The sequence below is a fragment of the Lathyrus oleraceus genome, chromosome 6 (assembly GCF_024323335.1).
Source record: "Lathyrus oleraceus cultivar Zhongwan6 chromosome 6, CAAS_Psat_ZW6_1.0, whole genome shotgun sequence".
Lineage (NCBI taxonomy): Eukaryota > Viridiplantae > Streptophyta > Magnoliopsida > Fabales > Fabaceae > Lathyrus > Lathyrus oleraceus.
The window spans coordinates 70,423,303-70,446,980 of record NC_066584.1 but is presented as its reverse complement, the minus strand read 5'-3'; the positions used below and the strand labels follow the sequence as shown (position 1 = coordinate 70,446,980).

The 23,678-nt window shown below is 35.2% G+C and overlaps 2 protein-coding genes across 3 annotated transcripts; both read right to left on the bottom strand.

The window, feature by feature from the left end:
- Positions 1 to 1,731: 1,731 nt before the first annotated feature.
- Positions 1,732 to 3,003, bottom strand: LOC127094076 (uncharacterized). Its single transcript, XM_051032946.1, has one exon. The coding sequence runs from the start codon at positions 3,001 to 3,003 to the stop codon at positions 1,732 to 1,734; it is 1,272 nt and encodes a 423-aa protein (XP_050888903.1).
- Positions 3,004 to 13,278: 10,275 nt separating this feature from the next.
- On the bottom strand, positions 13,279 to 23,390 carry LOC127092611 (uncharacterized). Of its 2 annotated transcripts, XM_051031495.1 has the most exons (9): positions 23,181 to 23,390; positions 21,948 to 22,700; positions 21,570 to 21,875; positions 21,144 to 21,343; positions 20,645 to 20,995; positions 20,346 to 20,546; positions 20,118 to 20,188; positions 14,155 to 14,294; positions 13,279 to 13,931 (listed from the first exon to the last, which is right to left on the bottom strand). In XM_051031495.1, exons 3-9 carry the CDS (start codon positions 21,826 to 21,828, stop codon positions 13,585 to 13,587), a joined length of 1,569 nt encoding a protein of 522 aa, XP_050887452.1. In that variant the 5' UTR covers positions 21,829 to 21,875; positions 21,948 to 22,700; positions 23,181 to 23,390; the 3' UTR covers positions 13,279 to 13,584. The 2 variants fall into 2 exon arrangements, with proteins under 2 accessions (XP_050887452.1, XP_050887451.1); XM_051031494.1 differs by lacking the exon at positions 21,948 to 22,700 and having other exon boundaries at positions 23,181 to 23,386.
- Between the last annotated feature and the right edge of the window lie 288 nt (positions 23,391 to 23,678).

Sequence of the window (23,678 nt, the reverse complement as noted above, 5' to 3'; positions counted from 1 at the left end):
TAAGGATGATTTACATATGGCTGAAGGAATGAATGATCCCCAGGGAGAAGGATAGGGCGTCGAAGACATGGTTGTAGAGGAAGCAGATGAAGGAGATCTTGCCACTAACCCTGATAACGTTGAAGGCCAAAAAGAAGGAAAGGTCAGTGCAGGTGAAGAACATGCTCGAACTCAAACCCCTATTACGGCTGACAATCCGAACGATTGGAGTTTCGTCGAGTAGCATTGGTTACTTTTCCGCAGAACAACTGGCTATCTTGAAGCTAAGTCATCCACTTCAGTATTTGAAGGCTATGCTAAAATGCAGAGAGAGTTCTTCTGACCAAAGCCACAATACTTCAGTGTCTGAAGATCAACCTTCGAGCACCCCTGGCGGTGAAATCCTCTCTAAGATCAAGGACAAAGTTTTTAAGGGTGACTTTTTTCTGTTGCTACTGGCTGATCCTTCTGCCCCTTTGACTCTGAAAGCTCTTCTCAGCCAAGTAGGCCTCCTAGAGGCTTCCCCCGAAGTGGCCAACGTTATTTTGGAGATAGGAACCACGATCGACCAAGCTATTGCAGATCATAAGTTGCTGCCTCAACTTACAGGGGAAATAGAGAAAAACTCTGGTTCTGAGGCTGCAGGCTGGGATGCTGCTACCGAATCCACCAATAAGGCAATGTAGTTGGAACATACCAAACAGAAGAATAAGGAAAAGGTTGAAGCTCACGAACGCAACATCGCTTCTTAGAGACAACAAATAGCAGAACTTCAGGAAAAGATCTCTGATGTCGAAAAAGACAAACATCAACTATTGGAGTTTGACGAAGCTTCGATGGCTCAGGAGCTATCATTCGGCATGGAATTTGTCGAAAAAGCTCGACAACTTGAGTCGGATGTTAAACTCCTACGATCAAAGAGATCTTTGTGCGAAAAGCGGCTGGAGCTTCTTAAAGTCAAGTATCTTCATATTAAGGTTAACCTTCCCTTTTAGTGTTATCTTTATACGTTTGGCGATGTAACGAAACTTCTCTCTGTAATGAATATTTGTCTTCTGGCCCTATGACTTCAATGTTACCATTTTGGCATTCTTACCATTTTGGCTTTGCTTAATTCATGTGATTATTCATCTCTTATTTTTACTTCTTGGATTGTCGGTTTATATTTTTTCAAATATTTCCCGTTTACTCTTAGGATCCTTCTATCTTCACTAAGCTCTTCGATTTCATAAGCACCATTAGAAAATATCTGCAGAATTCGGAAAGGGCCTTCCCATTTTGCGGACCATTTCCCCAAGGCTCTATCTTTTTGATCCATTGGAAGGATCACTTTCCATAATAAATCTTCGGATGTAAAACTTTTACCTTTCACTTTCTTATTATATGAGACATCTATCCTCTTCTTTTATTGCCTTAGTAATTCTAAGGAATTTAACCTTTCCTTGTCTAGATCAACCAATTCATCCAACATCATGCTCCAATATGATTCCGTTGGGAGTTCATGTTGCCTTTGAATCCTTAGGGATTTAAAGTGAATTTCTGCTGGCAAAATAACATCATGGCCAAAGGTTAGGCGAAAAGGGGTCGACTTAGTAGCCTCTTTAGGGGACGTACGACATGCCCATAAAATTTGGTCCAGAGTTTTGTGCCAATTCCTAGGCTTCTTCCCTACATGTTTTTTAATCAAACCAATGATCACCTTATTGGAAGCTTCAACTTGTCCATTGGCCTGAGCATAATAGGGTGTTGACGTTAGTAATTTGAAACCCATTTCTTGGAGAATTCCTGCATTTTCCGACCAGTGAATATTGATCCTTGATCTGTTGTGATTGTCTCTGGAATTCCAAATCTATAGATAATATATTTTTGGATAAATCCGATCACATCCTCTTGGCTCACATTTGGTAAGGGTATGGCTTCAATCCACTTTGTAAAATAATCGACTCCTACCAATATATATCTTTGACTTTTGGATGATGGAGGTCGAATCTCTCCAATCAAGTCTAAAGCCGAACCTCTAAATGGCCAAGGTTTTATGGTAGAATGTAATTCACTTGCAGGGACATGTTGTATGCCTGCATGCACCTGACACTCTTGGCAACCCTTTCCGAATTCAACACAGTCTTTCAACATGCTGGGCCAATACACCCCTTGACGGAATAAGAGCCATTTCATCTTATGACCGACTTGGTGTGCTCCACACGCTCCACTATGCACAGTCGAAAGGGCAAAGTACACCTCTGACTCACTAAGGCATTTCAGTAGAATTCCCTCAGGAGATTTCTTAAACAACTTTGAACCCAAAAGAACATAACTTAATGCTCGATACCTGGTTTTTTGATCGGTAGACGTTGTGGGATTCTGCAGGTATACCACTATTGGCCTTCTCCAGTCTCCATTCGTCAAACTGTCTATCTCCAATATTTCAAAATTTCCTTCATCAGCACATCCTAACTTAGTCTTTTCCAAATCTAAAGGAATTAATCTGGTTGCCACTACCTTTCCTCTGACTTCTATGGCTTCGTGCAACTTTTCCTTTGAAATTTTGTACCCAGATGCAATTTGAGCTAAATTATTAGCTATCATGTTTTCTATTCGTGGTATATGTCGAATGTAAACCATTTCGAACTTTTTTAACAATCGACTGGCGATTATGAAATACATGATCAAATTCTCCTTAACACATCTATATTCTTTTGTGATCTGTTTTATGACTAACTCTGAGTCTCCCATTATCTCAACTCGAGTTGCCCCCAATTCCAACAACATTTCAAGTCCTGTTATGAGGGCTTCATATTTAGCCTCTTTATTTGAACAAGTCCCTTCTACTTTGTACTGGAATTTTGTTGGAATTTTATTAGGAGAAATAATTACAATCCCGACACTTGTGCCATTTTTATGACTAGATCCGTCGAAGTACAACTTCCACGACCCTAATTCAACGTAGTTCAATGCGTTGGCGTCAATGGAGTGGTCGACTATGAAGTTTGCTACCACTTGTCCTTTAACAGCTTTTAATGGCATGTATCTTAAAGAAAACTCAGTTAATGCTAATGCCCATTTCCCAATTCGACTATGCAAATTCGTTTAGATAACATATGTTTAATAATATCATAATGAGATGAAACATACACGTCAACAGGTTCGATATAATGCTTCAATTTTGTACAGGAGAAATATAAGCATAAACATAATTTTTCGATCATGCTATACCTAGTTTCTGCATCGTTTAAACCATACTGAGGTAGTAAATGACTCTTTCGACACCATTATCATCCTCCTGTGCTAACATGTTCCCTAAGATTTTGTCAGATGCAGATATGTACACTCTCATACTTTTATTTCTGCAAGGTGGCGCTAAGATTGGTGGGTGGATCAAGTACACTTTAATCTTATCGAACGCCTCTTGCTGAGCTTGCCCCCATTCGAACACTTCCTTATCGAGTCGAAGCAAAGGTGAAAATGCTTGCGTATTCCCACTAAGGTTAGAGATGAATCTCCTTAAGAAGTTGATCTTGCCCAGCAGCGACTACAAGCCTTTCTTCGTTGATGGAGCTTTCGCTTCCATGATGGCTTTGGTCTTATTCTGGTTTATTTCGATCCCTTTTTTATGGACCACAAAACCTAGAAAATCCCCAGCCTGCACACAAAAAGCACATTTTAAGGGGTTCATTTTTAGACCATATTTTCTCATTCTCTCGAAAGATATTCAAAGGTGGTCTATATGATTTTTTCCTGAAATAGACTTAACAACAATGTCATCTATATAGATTTGTATAAAAATTTCTGTGAAATCATGGAAGATCGAATTCATCGCCCTTTGGTAGGTCGCCCCAGTATTCTTCAAACCGAAAGGCATCACTACCCATTCGTAGGTGCCTAAGGCTCCGGGGAAACGAAATACCGTTTTTGGGACACCCTCTTCAGCAATGAATATTTGATTATACCCAAAATACCCGTCATGCATGCTTAGATATTCATAGCATGCGGCAGAATCGACCAACATTTCCGCCACTGGCATCAAATATTCATCTTTTGGGGTTGCAGTATTCAAATATCTAAAATCTATGCAAACCCTCAAAGTACCATTCTTTTTTACAACGGAGGATCCTTTCAACCTCCTCCTTGATCTTCGACAGTATTGCTGGAGAAAATCGTCTGGGATTCTGCTTCACCGGCTTTTTTCCAGGTTTGATCGGTAGTTTCAATTCGACTAGCTCTCTGTTTAAACCAGGCATTTCTTCATAGTCTCATGTGAAATAGTCTTTAAACTCTTTTAGCAACTAGACCACTTCGATCTTGAGTTAAGGATGAAGGTTGGTGCTGATGTAAGTTGGCCTTTTTAGTACCCCTTCTCCCAAGTCTACTTCTTCGAGGGGATCCTGAGCCAGCATCTTAATGTTTGTTTCTAGTGGATCCTTCTCAAAACCTAAAGGCTCGTCGTCGTAGATCGCATCAAGCCTCTGGTCTTGACCTTCATCAAGTGGCCTCGGGTCAAAGTCTTTCCAAGGACCTATTGATGGAGAAACTTCACTGGTTTCAACAGTCATACTTCTTACTTCGGCCTCTAAGGCCAATTGTTGCTTGCTTTCGGCTATGTAAGTCGAAATCCTCTTTAAAGCTGCAAACTCAGTCATCATCACTGAATTCACTTCCCCACCCTGTGGGGTCAATTCCAGATACTCCTAAATATCCGAAGTTGTCTTCGCCCACTACCTCTTTGTCCCACCGGAAACCAAAGTGAGGGTGTAGTGACAAGGAACAATAGGCGTTGTCGTCAGGAGTAAACGCAAACTCAGCCAAATCACAAGGAGCTATAGTGGGTAAGTGCTTGTCAAATTGGCGCCTGTTGACATGATTGATAGGGGTTTTAGAGTACCCCTGATCCGCTTCTATATTTTTGACGATGCCATCTGGGTGACAAATTATAATCCTCTGGTGCATCGAAGATGGGACGGCTCCAACTCCATGGATCCATTCTCTTCCCAGCAACAAATTGTAGTTTGCTTTCGTTTTCACAATCATGATAATTGTGGACCTAGTGACCGTTCCCACAGTCAATTCGACTTGGATAGCCCCCAGGGTGGAACCTACTTTGCCTTCATAATTGGTTAACACCATATTATGAGGTTTGGCATCAGTATCATATTTGCCAATTTTCGCCAACATGCGATGGGGCATCAAATTCACAGTCGCTCCACAATCTACCAGTATTTTGTTAACTGGGATGTTTTTGACTTTTCCAGTGATGAAGAGGGGTTTCAGGTAGCTCTTCATGGTTTCACTGGGTCTCTCGAAAAAAGTATTTTGCTCCTCGACATAGCCATTGTTCATTACATAGTAACAGACCGGCTTGTGAGCGGCCATTTCCTTCTCGATGATACTGGCATTATCATCGACTTCAGTGATCCGATCGACTCTGGGCATTACGAATACTACTCCGACTAAAATGTCTAAGGAATCCTCCGAACCAGAGTCGAAGTTAAAACAACGTATCAGAGTCGAAGTGATACTGTCATTATTGTTTAAAAACCGATACATTGTTTAAACTACGATGGTTTTGCTTTCAGAGGTTAAAACAAAACCCTCACACTTTAACAACGTATCAGTTTTTAACTACATATACGGACTCATATTAATGACCTTACTGTCACACCACGTCACTAAAATTTAACATTTTTTGTCAAAAATTGACGGAAAGGACCAAATAGGATAACAAAAATGAAGCTAAGGGACTAACGTGTAATGTTTTTTTGTTAAAAGACTAAAGTGGAAGACTAAATTAAATTAAAATACTAAAACATGTATCAAGTCAATATTCTTTTAATATATATATATATATATATATATATATATATATATATATATATATATATATATATATATATATATATATATATATATATATATATATATGGAGAGAGAGAGAGATTCCTCATCATTTATATCCCTTGTTTTTTTCCTATTCAAATTTAAAAAAAATTCTTAGAAAATAAAAGTAAATGGGGATGATGTACGACTGGAAAAAAAAAAGAATAATCCTAATATATATATATATATATATATATATATATATATATATATATATATATATATATATATATATTATATATATATATATATATAATATATATATATATAATATATATATATATATATATATATATATATATATATATATATTTTAAGTTTTACGTTGAATATTAAGTAAAATATAATTTGAGTATTAATATAAATATAGATAGTAGTTTTAGTTTTACACACAATAAAAAATATAATTTTTTGGGTGTATTGAGAATTTGGATAGTTGTGTGTTTAGAGATGGTTTTTTATTTTTCGTTCAAAAATAATTTGTAGAGAGAATTTCATATTTTTCCTTTATTTTCTAAAAAAAATTAGATACTGTATCAGAGCTCGTGAGCAACATTCTTCCATAGGAGTTTTCAAGAATCAACATTACCTCTACTTCAAGCTTTACAATCTCAACTCACTCCACTTACTACATTCAACATTTTCATCCTTAAACATTTTGTTGAGTAAGTTTCTCATTTAATATTTTTTGAGTTTTGATTAATACATTAGGTAAAATAGATTATTTTAAATGCATTATGTAATAGTCACATTCAAAATAGGTAGCTCTTAGAGACATGCACTTTTATTTGGTTGCATTTTGGGTTGTTAGGGCAAGACTTGTCTGAGTTTCTGCCATTGTTGAAAAACACGAGTTTATTCGGAGATGCATATCCAAATTGTTTCCTTACTAGTTTTCGGATATGCATATCTGAAAATGTTCTAATATGTCATGTTCTTGTTTTTTTATAGGAAAAATGGCTACAAACAACATTGACAGATTGAAACTCGGTCGTGAAATTCAGCACGCGTTTGTTCGACGCGAGAGGGCTAGACTTCAAAATGAGAAGGATAGGGCTAGGTGTGGAACCGTCCATATGCCTCTTGATGGGGAAATATCGACTTCTACGAGCTTCTTGTCACAGGGATCCTCATCCCAACGGTATGTCTCCCTTGCTCACAAAGATCGGGGGAAAGCTCATGTTGCATATGATGGTGTCCCTGCACTTGCAGACCCTTGTCAAAGAGGATCCACTGATATCTCCTTACTAATATGCTATAGAGATCATATTGTTGGACATGTCTGGGTCAGAGAGGTATATTTGTTAACTGTTGTTATTAATATGTTTTAAACAAATTCCATGCGATTGATATTGTTTTTTTTTTCAATATTAACGTGAATGTTTGAAGTCTATTAACCTTAACAGAAAGATTTTGCAGCTTTATCAACCTGAGGATAATTGGTTCCAAAGTGTCATCCGATGCTCCGATCTTGTCGACCTGTGTGAATTATAATTGAGATAAATTTTATAATTTTTCTGTTTAAAAATTATAATCGAGAGAGATTTTGTAATTTTTCTATTAAAAATTTATAATTTATTAAAAATTATAATTTAAGGAGAGTTTATAATTCTGTTAAAAAAGATTAGAAATTGAATAATCAATTTATAAATTTTATTTTTAAATATTTTATTTTATTTTATTTTTTGCGTATGTTTATGTATGCATAGAAATTTGTATATATACACCCGAATATCTCAAAATTTATCGTTAAATCACAACTTATAAATCATCTAAGCAAAAATATTTTAATATTTTGATATATGATATTGAGACCCTCAAAAAATATCACATACAAATTCTCTAAGAGTCCTGGCTAGTAATAAACTTGGAAATTTACATGATAATATTTTTTTTTTATCTCTATCATATGTAGAAAGCTTATTTTTTGAAATTTGTGAACAAATTAATATATTTCATCCATATATAATTTCAATAAATAGTAAATAAATATGAAAAATATATTTTATAATATAGACACCAGTGAGTAATAGATCAGGTCTAGCATAGGTTTTGTACAATGTACTATTACTGTAACGTTTCAAAGACAAACAAAATATCTTTCAAGATTAATACTACCATTTTTGTTTCCTAATATATAGACACTTCTATTTTATTTTGTAAAAAAAATCATATTTCAACTTTATCGTATGGAAATTCTTTTGCTTTAAATCTAATGAAAAATACTAATTGAGAACTTTTTGTTTTTTATTATTTTAATGTTTATTATGATATTATAATGACATTATTTTTTAATTTTGAATCATTTTAAATTTTACGTAATATTTACTTTTTAATTATTTTAAATCTTAACAATGATCAAAATCACTAGCAAAAACACAAAATTTATTTCTAAGAAGATTTAGAAGAATAAAATTCTTCATATATCAAAGATGAAATCTCAATTTTTTTTTTTACATGAGATCAGTACTCTCTGCCTTGGAAATTTACTTTTTCAACTCTAAAAATTCTTCTAACTCTTGGCGAAAAGTAAAAAATACCATTTATTTTTGGAGATACATATCTGAACGCACTATTTTATCACAAAATAAGCGCAAATTGATGAGCGTCCCTCACTTTAACAAAATTAAATTCGGAGATGCGTCTTCGAATGTGTTTTAAGGGTTGTCTGCAGATGCATCTCCGGATTAATCTGTTTTTAAATCCAGGTGTTTTTTCAGAGATGCATCTCCGAACATGTTTAATTATTATATAACGTGCGCGACATACCCTCCTCTTCTCCTTCTTCATTTTCTAATTTTTTTTTTACCCTATTAGAGCTCGTGAGCAACATTCTTCCAGAGGAGTTTTCAAGAATCGACATTACCTCTACTTCAAGCTTTGCAATCTCAACTCACTCCACTTACTCCATTCAACATTTTCATCCTTAAACATTTTTTTGAGTAAGTTTCTCGTTTAATATTTTTTGAGTTTTGATTAATGCATTAGGTAAAATAGGTTATTTTAAATGCATTATATAATAGTCACATTCAAAATAGGTAGCTGTTAGAGACATGCACTTTTATTTGGTTGCATTTTGGGTTGTTAGGGCAAGACTTGTCTGAGTTTCTGCCATTGTTGAAAAATACGAGCTTATTCGGAGATGCATCTCCAAATTGTTTCCTTACTAGTTTTCGTATATGTATATTCGAAAATGTTCTAATATGTCATGTTCTCGTTTTTTTATAGGAAAATGGCTACAAACAACATTGACAGATTGAGACTCGATCGTGAAATTCAGCACGCGTCTGTTCGACGTGAGATGGCTAGACTTCGGAATGAGAAGGATAGGGCTAGGCGTGGAACCGTCCATAAGCCTCTTGACGGGGAAGAATCGACTTCTACGAGCTTCTTGTCACAGGGATCCTCATCCCAACGGTATGTCTCCCTTGCTCACGATGATCGGGGGAAAGCTCATGTTGCATATGATGGTGTCCCTGCACCTGCAGACCCTTATCCAAGAGGGTCCACTGACACCTCCTTACTAATATGCTATACAGATCATATTGTTGGGCATGTCTGGGTCGGAGAGGTATATTTGTTAACGGTTGTTATTAATATGTTTTAAACAAATTCCATGCGATTGATATTGTTATGTTTTTTAATATTAACGCGAATGTTTGAAGTCTATTAACCATAACAGAAAGATTTTGCAGCTTTATCAACCCGAGGATAATTGGTTCCAAAGTGTCATCCGATGCTCCGATCTTGTCGACCTGTGTTACTCGGGTATAAGACCATTAGTCATGGCATACATGGAGCTTTTGTTGAGAGATGAAATAAAGAAACATCATATTTCCACTTCCTCATTGGCGAGATGAAGATTACACTAGATGATATTGCTTGCCTTCTACACCTTCCCATCAGAGGAAAGTTACTTGATCATTCCCTGATCAAATGCGATGAAGCCTAGGAGAAGATGATCATTTATTTGGAAGTTGATCTGATGGATGCCCTGATGCAGTGTGAGAGCACCATAGGTGCTCATGCCAAATTTTCATACTTGAAGAAAGGAAAAGACTACCTGGGTGAAAGGTTCAGTCATACTCCTGAGTATTGGACCCAAGTTGTAAGAGCTTGCAAGTCATAAACACTCTACTTTCAACCCAAAAATATATCCAATCAATGAAACTTTTCTTTCTCGCCGTCGTGCGATCCTCAAAAAGCTTTTCACAAACGAAAGATATTTCATCTCGAGACGATGTCAGGCAATGCTTCGTCCACAATCGTGTGAGTTGAGATAAGTGATATTTTCCCGTTAATGTTGATTTGTAAATCCATTCAATGTGATGCAAACGTTCGCTACTCACTTGTTTTGGGTAAATAATGTTTTTCGTCGATTGTAACAAAATAGCTTTCGCTAAAATCGACTTACAAACAAACATTTTCTACTCATAACTACGTATCCTTGAGTTCTCCATCGCACCCAGAGATACATAGGAGCGAGATCCAAAGTCTCGTCAGACACCCTAATAAAAAAATATTTTTTTGTCATATTCTTCTTTTCTTTTTAATAACTAAAGGAGCCTAACATTTCTAAGCAAACACTAACGCGCACAACTAACTAAACGGTTCCCGTTGAGTACAACGGACGTGAGGAGTGCTAATACCTTCCCCTTGCGTAATCGAATCCTGAATCCTGATTTGGTTGTGACGATCATAATCTTAGTCGTTCTTTTAGGTGTTTTATCGATATTTTTCCTTTTCCTTTTGGGAATAAATAAAGTTTGGTGGCGACTCTGTTAAGTAAATTCCGCGAGCGTGTGATTCGGCTTCGCGAGTGTCGTGTTCTCACTTTTCGAGGTACGACACTCATGTACCTTGCTAACTATACAAGACCTAATAAATATTTTTCAGTGAATTTACTAGCAAGATTCAGTTCATGTCCTATACAGAGTTTGGAAAGAAATAAAATAGATATTTCAATATCTCAGAGGTATGTCTGATCTTGATTTGTTTTATTATAACAATACAAAATCAATTTTACTTGGTTATGTAGATGTAGGATATTTGTCAGATCCACATAATATTAAATCACAAACTCGACATGTGTTTACATATGGTGACACCGCAACATCATGGTGATCTCAAAAGCAAACACTTGTAACAACTTCTTCAAATTATGCTGAAGTAATTACCCTTCAGAAAACAAATAAAGAGTGTAGATGTTTAAGATCGATGACTCGACATATCCAAGGAACATCTGGTTTACCAACTAATAAGAATCAAACAATTTTGTATGAAGACAATATTGTATGTGTTACCCAGATGAAAGAATGTTACATCAAAAGTGATATAACGAAGTATATCCCTCCAATATTCTTCTCATTCACACAAGAACTCGAAAGAAACAAAGAGGTTGATATTCAATATATTTGTTCGAGTGATAATGTGGCATATCTCTTCATAAAGGCACTTGTTACATCAATTTTCAAGAATCGCGTACTAAGTATTAGTATGCGTCACCTTTGAGATTTTTAAAGAATAACTAAATGTGTTTGGTTGAAGGAGAGCATAATGATGTACTCTCACTCTCTTTTTTCTTATTAAACTGATTATCTCAATAAAAAAAATTTTAACAAGAGTTTAATGGATATGCACTAACAATGTAAAATAATTTTATACTATCATCCAATAAAAAACCAATAGTCTCTCATATTATTAAAAGATTTTTAAAATATAAACGTGATGTGACAGGATACATGGTCGTCATTGATTAATAACATAAAAATAATTTACTCTGTCAATGCATCATCCATTTGTTAAAACAAAATATGTTATCATTAGATTTCCTCGATAAGAATTCAATGAAGCATCCTAACAAATATTTTAATGGGGAGGTGTTATTTGAAATTAAAAAACCCTCAATTTTTTAAAATCATATGAAACACATGTCTTACTATTATTTTAAAATATCTATTTAAAATAATAATATAAATTATCTATCAAAAACTTCAACGTACATTCATGTAATAATATTAATTCACTCATTGATTCATGTAAGTGTACACCATTTTGAAAAATATAAGAGATATCACCGTACCTCTCTCTTTATTTTCTTAGCTTGATATATCTTAATATTATATATTTTATAATATTATATAATTAGAATAGTAACTTATATATCATATTAGTTCATAGATATCATTAAAAGAAATATTCTAATATCAAATTTTCTCATTAACGATCGTGCTTAATGAGAAAAATAGATATCTAAATATTTCTTTTTACAATATTTGTGAACTAATAGGATAATATAAAAATACTACTCTAATTATATAATACTACAAAATATAAAATATTAGGATATATCAATCTAAGAAAATAAAGAGAGGAATAATATCTCTTATATTTTTTAAAATAATGTGTACATTTACTTAAACCAAATCTGAGTATTTATATGACTAGAATTGCTATTATAACATGAATGTAATAATTTACATTAACATTAGTAATCTAAGCTAACATTTTAAATAGAACATTACTATTCTGAATTGAAATTTTGATAGATAATTTCCATTACTATTTTAAATTGACATTTTAAACAGATATTTCAAAATAATATTAAGACATGTGTTCCATAGAATTCTAGAAAAATGGAGGGTTTTCTAATTTCTTACCTCTTTTATTTAAGTTCAGCAATGGAAATATGCATGTTTTCTATGCTACCATATAACATGATTTTGATGGCCACTAAAACTCAAAATAAAGCAAAGCAAAATAACTATTTTCACCATAGAAGCTTTGACATCACATGCACAGCCAATACTTATGTAAACATCTTTCAGAGGTTAAGTAAAATATACCACATTGGAAGCATATAGGTTGGTACCATGCTCATAGATAATGGATCCTATCACCAGATAGGTTTCACCATTTATTAACACATCCTTCATAACATTCTTATATTCGCAACATTAAACTTAATTTATTGTTGTACAGCATTGTAATGGAGGAGTTGAGTACCAATGATAAAGAGATTGAGGGTTCCATACCTCACCCACAACGTAACATTCATATATTTGTATGACAAGGGTAATTTGCTGTTCTGAACATCCGGAACATTCCTCCATTTGAAGACTTGAAAACACATTACAACTATTCTAAAAAGTGAAGGTAAGCCAAATGTTTCATTAGACTCCCCAAAACACGTATCCCTAACTAACTGCTGGTGTATCCCATGCTACACGTGTCTCATCAAATATAGAAACAGTCGCACACAACATTTACTACAATCTAGGTTAAATTTTTCTCTCATTTCTTTGAGCTACTTTTACAGGCTGAAAATGCCTCTTACTTGGACGGGTATAAATAGTTCAGCAAATTAAAACAAAATGAAACACTTAACACACAAATCTAGATAAAAATACAAGGATGAAGGAATTCAAATTCAAACTCACAAGCCAGAAAAATCACTCGTTGAGATCTAAAACATGAGTATATAAGAATACAAAACAAACCCAACAATGATTGAGTATTGGCTTCAGAATTAATTCAGTATCTATTTTAGGATAGGAACAACTATTCTATTTTACATAAATTGCCTGACTACTAATCTATTATGCTACTGTTCCTGACATCTCCAACAGACTAAAGACCTGTAAGACCCCCTCTTAGTGCAGAAAACTATTTATTAAGAGTACTGTTTCGTTGCAGTTAAATAGAACCGTTAAAAAAATTAATAACTAAAATATGTTACCGGAAAATACCTTCTTCGCCATTCCATGGCAAACCTTTGAGAACATCTCTCAAAGCAAAATAGTGACTATCACATCTGTGGTCTGTGAGGAAATTGCCTGAAAGGATTATCCTCTGGAAATGCTCACCTGATTGCCTCTTCAAAAGGGTGTAAACTTCCTCTTCAACATCATTTTGAGATACCAAGTCCCTCTTAAGATAGTAAACAGTCCCAGGTATAAATAACTCTTCAGATACTGCCGGTTTAGTTTCCTCAACTTTCACGACAACTGAATTCTCCTTTGCTGCTTTAGGGGGCAACGGTGCTTCTACTGTATCTAGCAACTCCTTACCAATTGGATCAACTATTAACACACACCAAAACAGTTACCAATTAGATCAACTATTGACACACACCAAAACAGTTCATGATAGAAAGATCGCAAGATAAAGGAAACTAAATTCACAAATAAGCATTAAACATTAACAGTTTATTTTTTTATATGCAGATGGTGGCACTGTATAATAAGAATTTACTATCAATCTTACAGAGAAAATTATGTTCTGGACCAGAAAAGAAATGTTTACCAGATGGGGTTTTGTTTCCCCTGAAATTGGCATAATCAGCAAGTTTATGAGCTACATCTTGCACAGAAGACACCGCCTGCTTGGCATTTGTAACTAAATCTAGGAATCTTTTCCAGTCTTCTTTCTCAATGACACTCGTCCTGAAGGAAATATCATATCATTTGGTCAAACCTTTTGCTAGCTAACTGCCAAATACATAAAAAGCTTTAGAAGACTCGAATCCCTTGGTACCTACTAGATTTTAGATATTTAAGCTTTTACTGTTCGTACAAACTCTATTTCGAATATTCAGTAACAATTCACACATTTTCACCTTCATATTTCTCTTGGCAAATATCACCCTCCAGAAAATGGAGTTTCCCATTCATTACACTAAACAAAACTCACGCGTGTGATGAAGATAATTGTGAAGGGAGGGATCAAGTGGCGTAACTCAGCAGAGTTCGTCTGCTTAACAACTCATTATAATATAAATTTTCATCAATCTAACCATCGAACTAAATGTTCTTATCGAGTAGATAAACTCTGGCTATTTTCATAAAATTACAAATTTTAAAACTATTTGGTACTTCACCAAATAACTTCAAATGAAAGTTTTCTAAAATATAAGAAAATGTTGACTGTCAGATTAAATAGCTACAAATTCCAGGTCTTTATGAAACTTTGTGTGCTTGAATGTTAATGTAACATAGCATTAAACAGTTGGATTGTAAATATTCATTGTTTAGATTGAGTTATTAAGTGAATAAACTCTGCTTAGAGTTAGTTCTGAAATAACTTGATCCTTTCTCATAATAAATAATATGAATACTTTTTATAACAGAACAGTTGGAAAATATATTATTTTCGATTTTATTATTGTCTTTAATACTACCTTTATTTTTCTTTATTCTCAATTAAGGATAAAATAAATTGTAATTATTGTATCTTCACTATATAAACCAGCTAAGGCTGATGAATAAAATATAACAGCTTTTACCAATTTTTTCTAATATGGTATCAAGAGCACTGGGTTAGGGGTTACCGTAAAAGCTTTCCTCTGTACGTATTTTTTGACCCAATTCACATACTCTATTAACCTCCTATGGCGAATGACAACAACATGTGGCCTCCCCTATCACAAGCCTACACTGGATCCAACCATGGCGACCAACAACAATCTGATTCGGGCTTCAGCCGTGGAAACGGCGGTGGCCGCGGAAACGGTGTACATGAGGAACCGTCGGTGGTCATAAACAGTGGCAGTAATGACGACAACAATGGAAACAGGAACAACATTGTTTTTGGTGACGGTTATTCCAACATAGACGGTAATGATCGAGAGGGTTCCTCATACTCCCTCAAGGTCAATATCCCTAAAATGAATGGGAATAACTACAATGAATGGGCTCAAACCGTTCGATTGGTATTGGATAGCAAAGGAAAAATTGATTTCTTAACAGGAGCAGTAGCTGAACCGGCAACAGGAGACCCTCGTTACAAACAATGGAAGTCGGAAAACTCCTTGATTATTGCGTGGCTGGTCAGCTCTATGGAAACTGGAATAGGTAAGTCTTACATGTTTTTACCTTCTGCAAAGGATGTTTGGGAAGCTGTTAAGGAAACATACTCTGATATTCAAAACTCCTCTCAAATTTTTGGTTTAAAATCAAAGTTATGGCATGCGAAACAAGGTGACAGGAGTGTAACTGCTTATTACAATGAACTGCTAACACTGTGGCAAGAGTTAGATCTCTGTTATGATGACAAGTGGAGGTGTACAGAAGACAGTGTTTTGTTTCTCAAGAGGCAAGAAAATGATCGTGTATTTATGTTTCTCGCTGGGCTCAATAAAGACCTTGATGAGGTAAGAGGTAGAGTTTTAGGAAAAGTACCATTGCCAACTCTTCGTGAAATTTTTGCAGAAATAAGAAGGGAAGAGGCACGACAAGGAATTATGATGGGTAAGACACAACGAAATTCTGAATCTGAAGGTTCAGCTCTGGCTACTAGGAACCTTGACGAGGGAAGAAGGTCAGACAAAGTTCCTTGGTGTGATCACTGCAAGCGCGAATGGCATACACATGAAACTTGTTGGAAGCTCAAAGGCAAACCTCCTAACTGGAAGAAGAAAAGTGGTCGTGCATTTCAGGCTAGTAATTCTGATCAAGGGAAGCAATCTCTTCCGTCTCAGTTCCCATTCACTACGGAGCAACTAGACAGACTGTACAAACTCCTTGAGTCTCCAACCCCTTCTTGCTCTATAGCAACAAAAGGTAATTCTGCATTTCTTAGTGTCAGTCCCAGTCATACTTGGATAGTAGATTCAGGAGCCTCCGATCACATGACAGGTGAATCTACTTTGTTCTCTTCATATAGTCCATGTGCAGGTAATCAAAAAATAAAAATTGCAGATGGCTCTTTTTCAGCCATTGCAGGTAAAGGGTCAGTTGTGTTGTCTCAAATGTTAACTCTTAAAAATGTCCTTCATGTTACAAATTTATCTTGTAATTTAATATCCGTGAGTAAATTAGCCCAAGATATAAATTGTCAAACTAATTTTTTCCGATCTCACTGTGTCTTTCAGGATTTGAACTCGGGGAAGATGATTGGCAGTGCTAAGGAGAGTGGAGGACTCTACTACCTTGAAATTGGATCTGCATCACAACTACCTTCAAAAACAATAAGTTCCTGCTTTGAGTCTTTTTCCGTTTTGAATAATAAAGATGACAACATTATGGTATGGCATTTAAGATTAGGTCATCCTAGTTTTCGTTACTTAAAACACTTGTTCCCTAAGATATTTCACAATAAAAACTTTTCTTCGTTTAAATGTGAAGCATGTGAATTTGCAAAGCATTGTCGTTCCCAGTTTTCAATACAACCTTATAAACCATCAAAGCCTTTTTCTATTATACACAGTGATGTTTGGGGCCCTAACCGTACAAGTACACTCTCTCTCAAAAAATGGTTTATCACATTTATAGACGACCATACAAGAGTATGTTGGGTGTACTTGTTAAAGGGAAAATCAGATGTTTGTCAGGCTGTAAAGAATTTTGTTTTAATGGTGCAAAACCAATTTCAAACAAATATCCAAATCTTTAGAAGTGATAATGGCAAAGAATATTTTAACACTATCCTGGGTGATTTTTTTCTAAAAAATGGGATTGTTCATCAAAGTTCATGTCCTAATACTCCTCAACAAAATGGAGTGGCCGAAAGGAAAAATAGACATTTACTAGAGGTTGCTAGAGCTCTACTTTTTTCAAATAAAGTACCAAATTATTTGTGGGGCGAAGCTGTTTTAACAGCTGCGTATTTAATTAACAGAATGCCCTCCAAAATTCTCAATTTTCAAACTCCTATTAACGTCTTCAAAGAATGTTTTCCTAGTACTCGTATTTTAACTGATTTGACTTTAAAAATCTTTGGTTGCACAGCCTTTGTTCATGAACATAAAAATGTTGGAAAACTTGAGCCACGTGCTATAAAATGTGTCTTTGTTGGATACTCCCCAACCCAAAAAGGATATAAATGTTTTGATCCAAAAAATAAGAAAATGTTTGTCACTATGGATGTTACATTCTTTGAAAATAAACCTTTTTTTCATGACACTCATCTTCAAGGGGGGAGATAAACGAAGACTCGTTTCAAATTGAAGACATGAGTTTTTTAAATAACTTATCTTTACCAATATCACAAAATTCTAAGTTTTTTACACCTGCACCAACAGAAAATGGCCGCGATTCTTTATCTGATCCTACTCCTGTCATGAGTAAGGAACCTTGTGAATCCGAGCCTACATTTTCTCTTGTAGAAAATAATGAGAATCCTGAAAACGATGATAATGATGATCTAATTGAAATGCCACAAAATAATGAGTCACTTCAACAAAACAAATTTGAATTAGGAAATGGGACTTGGAAAGGAAAGGTTTTTGTGAAAAAGCACCATAAAGGAAAGGACAAGTCCACATCTCAACACTGCCAGGAATCTGAACCGGGGAATGATCAATTTCCTAACAAAAGAAAAGGTAAGTCTATCTCTGTTTCTGAGAGTCGTATTTTGTATCCTGATATAGATGATCCTGTTGCCATTAGAAAACCTGTCAGATCTTGCACTAAACATCCCATGTCCAATTTTATATCATATTCAAATTTGTCTTCATCTATGTCTGCCTTCACTTCAAAATTGTCTAGTGTAGAAATTCCAAAAAGTGTACAGGTTGCTCTAGAAATTCCAAAGTGGAGGGAAGCTGTACTTGAGGAGATGAAAGCTCTAGAAAAGAACAAAACTTGGAGTGTTACGCCACTACCAGATGGCAAGAAGACAGTTGGATGCAAATGGGTGTTTACTGTGAAGTATAATTCAGATGGGTCAATTGAAAGGTACAAGGCTCGCTTGGTGGCTAAAGGCTTTACTCAGACCTATGGTATAGATTACTCAGAGACATTTGCTCCTGTTGCAAAATTGAACACTGTCAGAATTCTTTTGTCTCTTGCTGCTAATCTGGATTGGCCTTTGCACCAGTTAGATGTTAAGAATGCCTTTCTTAATGGCGATCTAGAAGAAGAAATATATATGGACATTCCTCCTGGCTTTGAAAACAAATTTGGATCAAATGTGTGCAAACTAAATAAGTCTTTGTATGGATTAAAGCAGTCCCCTAGAGCTTGGTTTGAAAAATTCACTCAGTCCATGAAGAAACAAGGGTACATCCAAGGACAGGCTGACCACACCTTGTTCACAAAATTCTCCCACGATGGGAAAGTTGTTGTCCTGATTGTTTATGTTGATGATATTGTCCTTACTGGAGACGATACAGTGGAAATGACAAGAGTAAAAGAGAAATTGGCAGTAGACTTTGAAATCAAGGATCTGGAATTCATGAGATATTTTCTAGATATGGAGGTTGCTCGATCAAAAAATGGTATTGTGGTTTCACAGCAAAAATACATTATAGACTTGTTGAAAGAAACAGGAATGAGTGGATGTCGTCCTGCAGATACCCCTATGGATCCTAATGCTAAACTTTGGGGAGAAGGTAATGTTTCTGTTGATACTGGGAGATATCAGAGATTGGTTGGGAAATTGATTTATTTGTCACACACCCGACCTGATATTGCTTTCTCAGTTAGTGTAGTGAGTCAGTATATAGGATACTGAGATATTTGAAGGGAAATCCTGGAAAAGGATTATTTTTTAAGAAGACTAGTGAAAAAAATGTGTCTATCTTCACCGATGCCGATTGGACAGGTTCAGTCACAGATAGAAGATCAACATCTGGATATTGTACCTATGTTTGGGGTAATCTTGTGACATGGAGGAGCAAGAAACAAGGAGTTGTAGCAAGGAGTAGTGCAGAGGCCGAGTTTAGAGATATGTCTCAAGGTATTTGTGAAGGATTATGGATCCTTAGAGTCCTAGAAGAACTTAAGATGAAAATTGAGTTTCCATTGAAATTGTACTCTGACAGTAAAGCTGCTATTAGCATAGCTCATAATCCAGTTCAACATGACAGAACCAAGCATATCGAGATTGATCGACACTTCATAAAGGAGAAGTTAGATGCGGGAATCATATGTCTACCCTTCGTGACTTCAAGTCAACAAACTGCGGATACCCTGACAAAAAGCTTGGCAAGGCCTACTTTTGAGTATTTGATAGACAAGTTGGACATGATAGATATCTATGCACCAACTTGAGGGGGGTGTTGGAAAATATATTATTTCCGATTTTATTATTGTCTTTAATACTACCTTTATTTTTCTTTATTCTCAATTAAGGATAAAATAAATTGTAATTATTGTATCTTCACTATATAAACCAGCTAAGGCTGATGAATAAAATATAACAGCTTTTACCAATTTTTTCTAATAAGAACTGCAACTGATTTGTTAGTTTTTTCCGTCACGATCTATTTTCTTAAGGAACAATAAGGAAGATTCTCAGTTCAAGAAAGTAAACGAAATGTTACTCACCAATCAGTTTGAAGAATTTCATTTCTTAGCCTTGTTAGTGAAGCTACACTTAATCTAGGTATAATATCATCCTGTGTACAAGAAGTCAAAAGGGAAGCACGTTGCATAACAGATAATAGATAAATACAAAGTTAGGGAAAAAGAATCACACACATCAGAGGACGTGCATAGCTATAATTCCTTTTTCCTGATCAAGTCATACAAGCATTGTGAAATGCAGTCACTCACCTGCATCACAACTGTTGTTACATATCCAGCGCAGCTTTCGGTAAGTTCTTTGGAAACACAAGGTGGGGTTCCATATGCAACAGCAGATACAATGTCAGGGCTAAATCCCAGCTCCTTTGCTGATTTTCTATGGATCATTATTGCCAGTAAAGAAGCTATTGCACCTCCCAGAGAATGTCCCACAAGTCTTAACCTATATCCCTGTTAATGGGTTAGCAACACCTCACAGTATTGGATAATAAAACAGCTAAACTAAAATGAAAATCATTTCATATTAGATAAATTAAAACAATCTCCACCTCATGTTTTGCTAAATATCTTCTTATGTTTCCAATCTCATGGTGAAGAAACCAACGAGCACATTCAGCAGTGCCGAAGTGGGTTGAATAGCCTTCAAAGGTTACTTCACCATCACTTGAAGAAACAATATCAGTTATAAGATCATACAAAGCATGTGTGCCACGAATGCCCAAAATTACAAGCTTTTTACGGGTGTCAACTCCTAGGTAATATGCAGGCCTCATTACACTGGAGTTATTAACAAATTTTATGATATTACTTTCTCGGAGCATGCTGTTCCTTGCAAGAACCGCAGGATTATCCTTATAAGCACCTTTAGCCAACTCAATATGATAAATGAGATCTTGAACCTGAAATCCAGTACGATATAATTGATAAGAATAGTGGAACACAATAATTTGTAGAGATATACCAACATTACATAACAGATGAGATTTCAATATCGCATGAGATTATGTGCCTTAAGCCTTTAAAAAAAAGTACAGTTTCAGAAGTTACTATTGATTCTGACGATATCTGGATGCCTTTGATATCTTCAAATGGATGTGTGGAAGCTTGACGAAGATAGATCAGATACAAGCCAATTGTAAGGTCACTCAAACTCCAATCCTGGATTCCAATCTTGCTTCGTTTGATGAAGGAAACTATTTCCATAAGGGATCGATTATTTGGCGGAGGTTTGTTTCCAATTCCATCTCCTGCATAACATGGAAAATAGAGACAGCCTTTTGTTATTATATAGAAAACTGAAACGCTTATATGATCCATTTTTTTTAGGGAAAATACTTGCTAATGATCTAAATAAATGTTTTGTACAGCTTCTTTCTAACATGCTTTATAGAAAGGTACTTGCAATTTGCAGTCATGCTGGCGATGTCTAACCCCATCAGATGAAACATGTTATAAAGTTAACACTTAACAGACCTGTTGGCAGAGCCCACCTACAAAATTGCAGAGCTGGTTCAACTGCCTTAGTGAGCCAAGCCAGCTCTAACTTCCATTTACTATCTGATGAATCTTCCTCATCAGAACTGTATTTGCTAATCCCGTTATTGTCATCTACCTTCTTAACTTTAGACTTCAATGAAAACTGACAACCTTTTTGCTCTTCTTTTAGTTTATCTTTTTCTACCTTGTCTGCTCTTGACCTTTGCAATTGAAGTCGGTTAAAAACACTGTGCATGTAGTTCCGATATGGTTCTTCTTTGTTGAGAAAATATTTGGTACAATCTGCATATAGAATGAAGAAAATACATAAATATCCAGATAGTATTTATTAGCAATAGCAAAACAATTATATACCATTCTGTTGGACATTTCGTGATATCAGTTATTCATGAACCTTGGAGTAAGATATACAGCATCAACCATGACTAGATTTATAGCAAAAAATCTCCTGTTGGAGACAGGTCATGGAGCATCATTCATCAGTTTCCTTGCATAGACCTCTTGAGGAAACAAACCCATTTAATAGATTGAGTGGGTTCAAACCCCACAACTCTGTCTCTATTTCTTTCCCAATTCCCTTCTCTGTTCCTGTGGGGTCTTGAGCAATGTAGTCAAACACGAGATCTTAAGTAGGATCGTAAAACTCGGATCGTTAGCACAGCACGTAAGATCCCACCGAAGAGATAAATAGTAATTTCATACATACATATACGCACACATACACAAAAACATCAAAATTATAATACGACTTTGCTTCAAAAAGCTTGATCCTGACCATGCCGGCATCGAAAATGATTTTTCTCTGATCGCAGCACTCTCAGGGATCCTTAGCAAGTAAGCCTTTACGATCTTACAATCCAGCACTCGATCTTGACTACACTGATCTTGAGGGCTTCCCAATGACTATGCAAAATGATTATTTGTAAGATGTGTCAAAATATGTCGCAAGGATTACAACCGGTGCTCTCAAATATCAGCCATGGCATCGCTATGGCAACTCACAAGGGCAAATGTTTTTTGACAACCATCATAGCCAATTTGTGAAGGATGGCGGATTACAATGAACAATGGCACCGCCGTGGTGTATTTTCCGCTCTCCGCCCTGGTCTGCCATCCGCAATCGATAACACTTATTACAACAACAAAAGCACTTTTTTTTCATTTGGTTAGGTTAGTTACAAGATGAAACAATGTCATAATAACTTCTTCTAAATCACATAAAATGAAAAATCATTTAAATCAAAATCCTCTTGGACTACCCTACATCTACTCTCCTTGATGTGGTTTCAATAATCCAACTTCACAAATTATAATCAGTAATTCATAATTTTTTTGTTTTCTAATTATCTGCAATTAGGGTAATACAACAAAACTGGATCAGTGATTTTGAATTTTTCATAAACGGATTACTGTAATTGTTACATAAATCTACATGCAATTATCTTTTTACATGAAATGCATAGTCTCTAACTGGGACAATTCATTAGATGCAGCATTGCAAAAATATATTGATGAAATTACAAAGAAATAGCGAACAAATTGAAAATAATGAAATATTGAAGTGAAAGGAGGAGGAAAAGAAGTTACAGATATTGCGGAGGAGTTGCTTGACGTATCGAGTGTTCATTGAGAAGAGGAACTGAAGGAAAAGATTATTCTTTGAGTTGCAGAAACATGTCACCGCCTCAGGGAGGAATAAATACTTGGCATCTTCTTCTTTACATTTCTTTCACACGATTTTGCAAAAGGAACAATAAACTATTAAGGGTAAACTATATTTTTCTTACTATTACAAAATTACCAGATTCCTTTTTACATGGATTTATGTGTGATACTTCATAGATACTACTTAATTTATTTATTTTTGAGAGTGAATAACACCTACACCTATTATTATAGGGTTTTGTTTTTTTCAAATGTTTGATCTTTATTTTTTTCTTATTCTAATAAAATTAAACACATAATTTTTTTTAAATAATCATTTTTTCAATTAAAATTTCAAAATAATCACTTTTCAAAAAACATCTAACTTAGACATCAGTTGTATTGGCGCATCCAATGAAAATGTTATTCATTGGTGCAGCG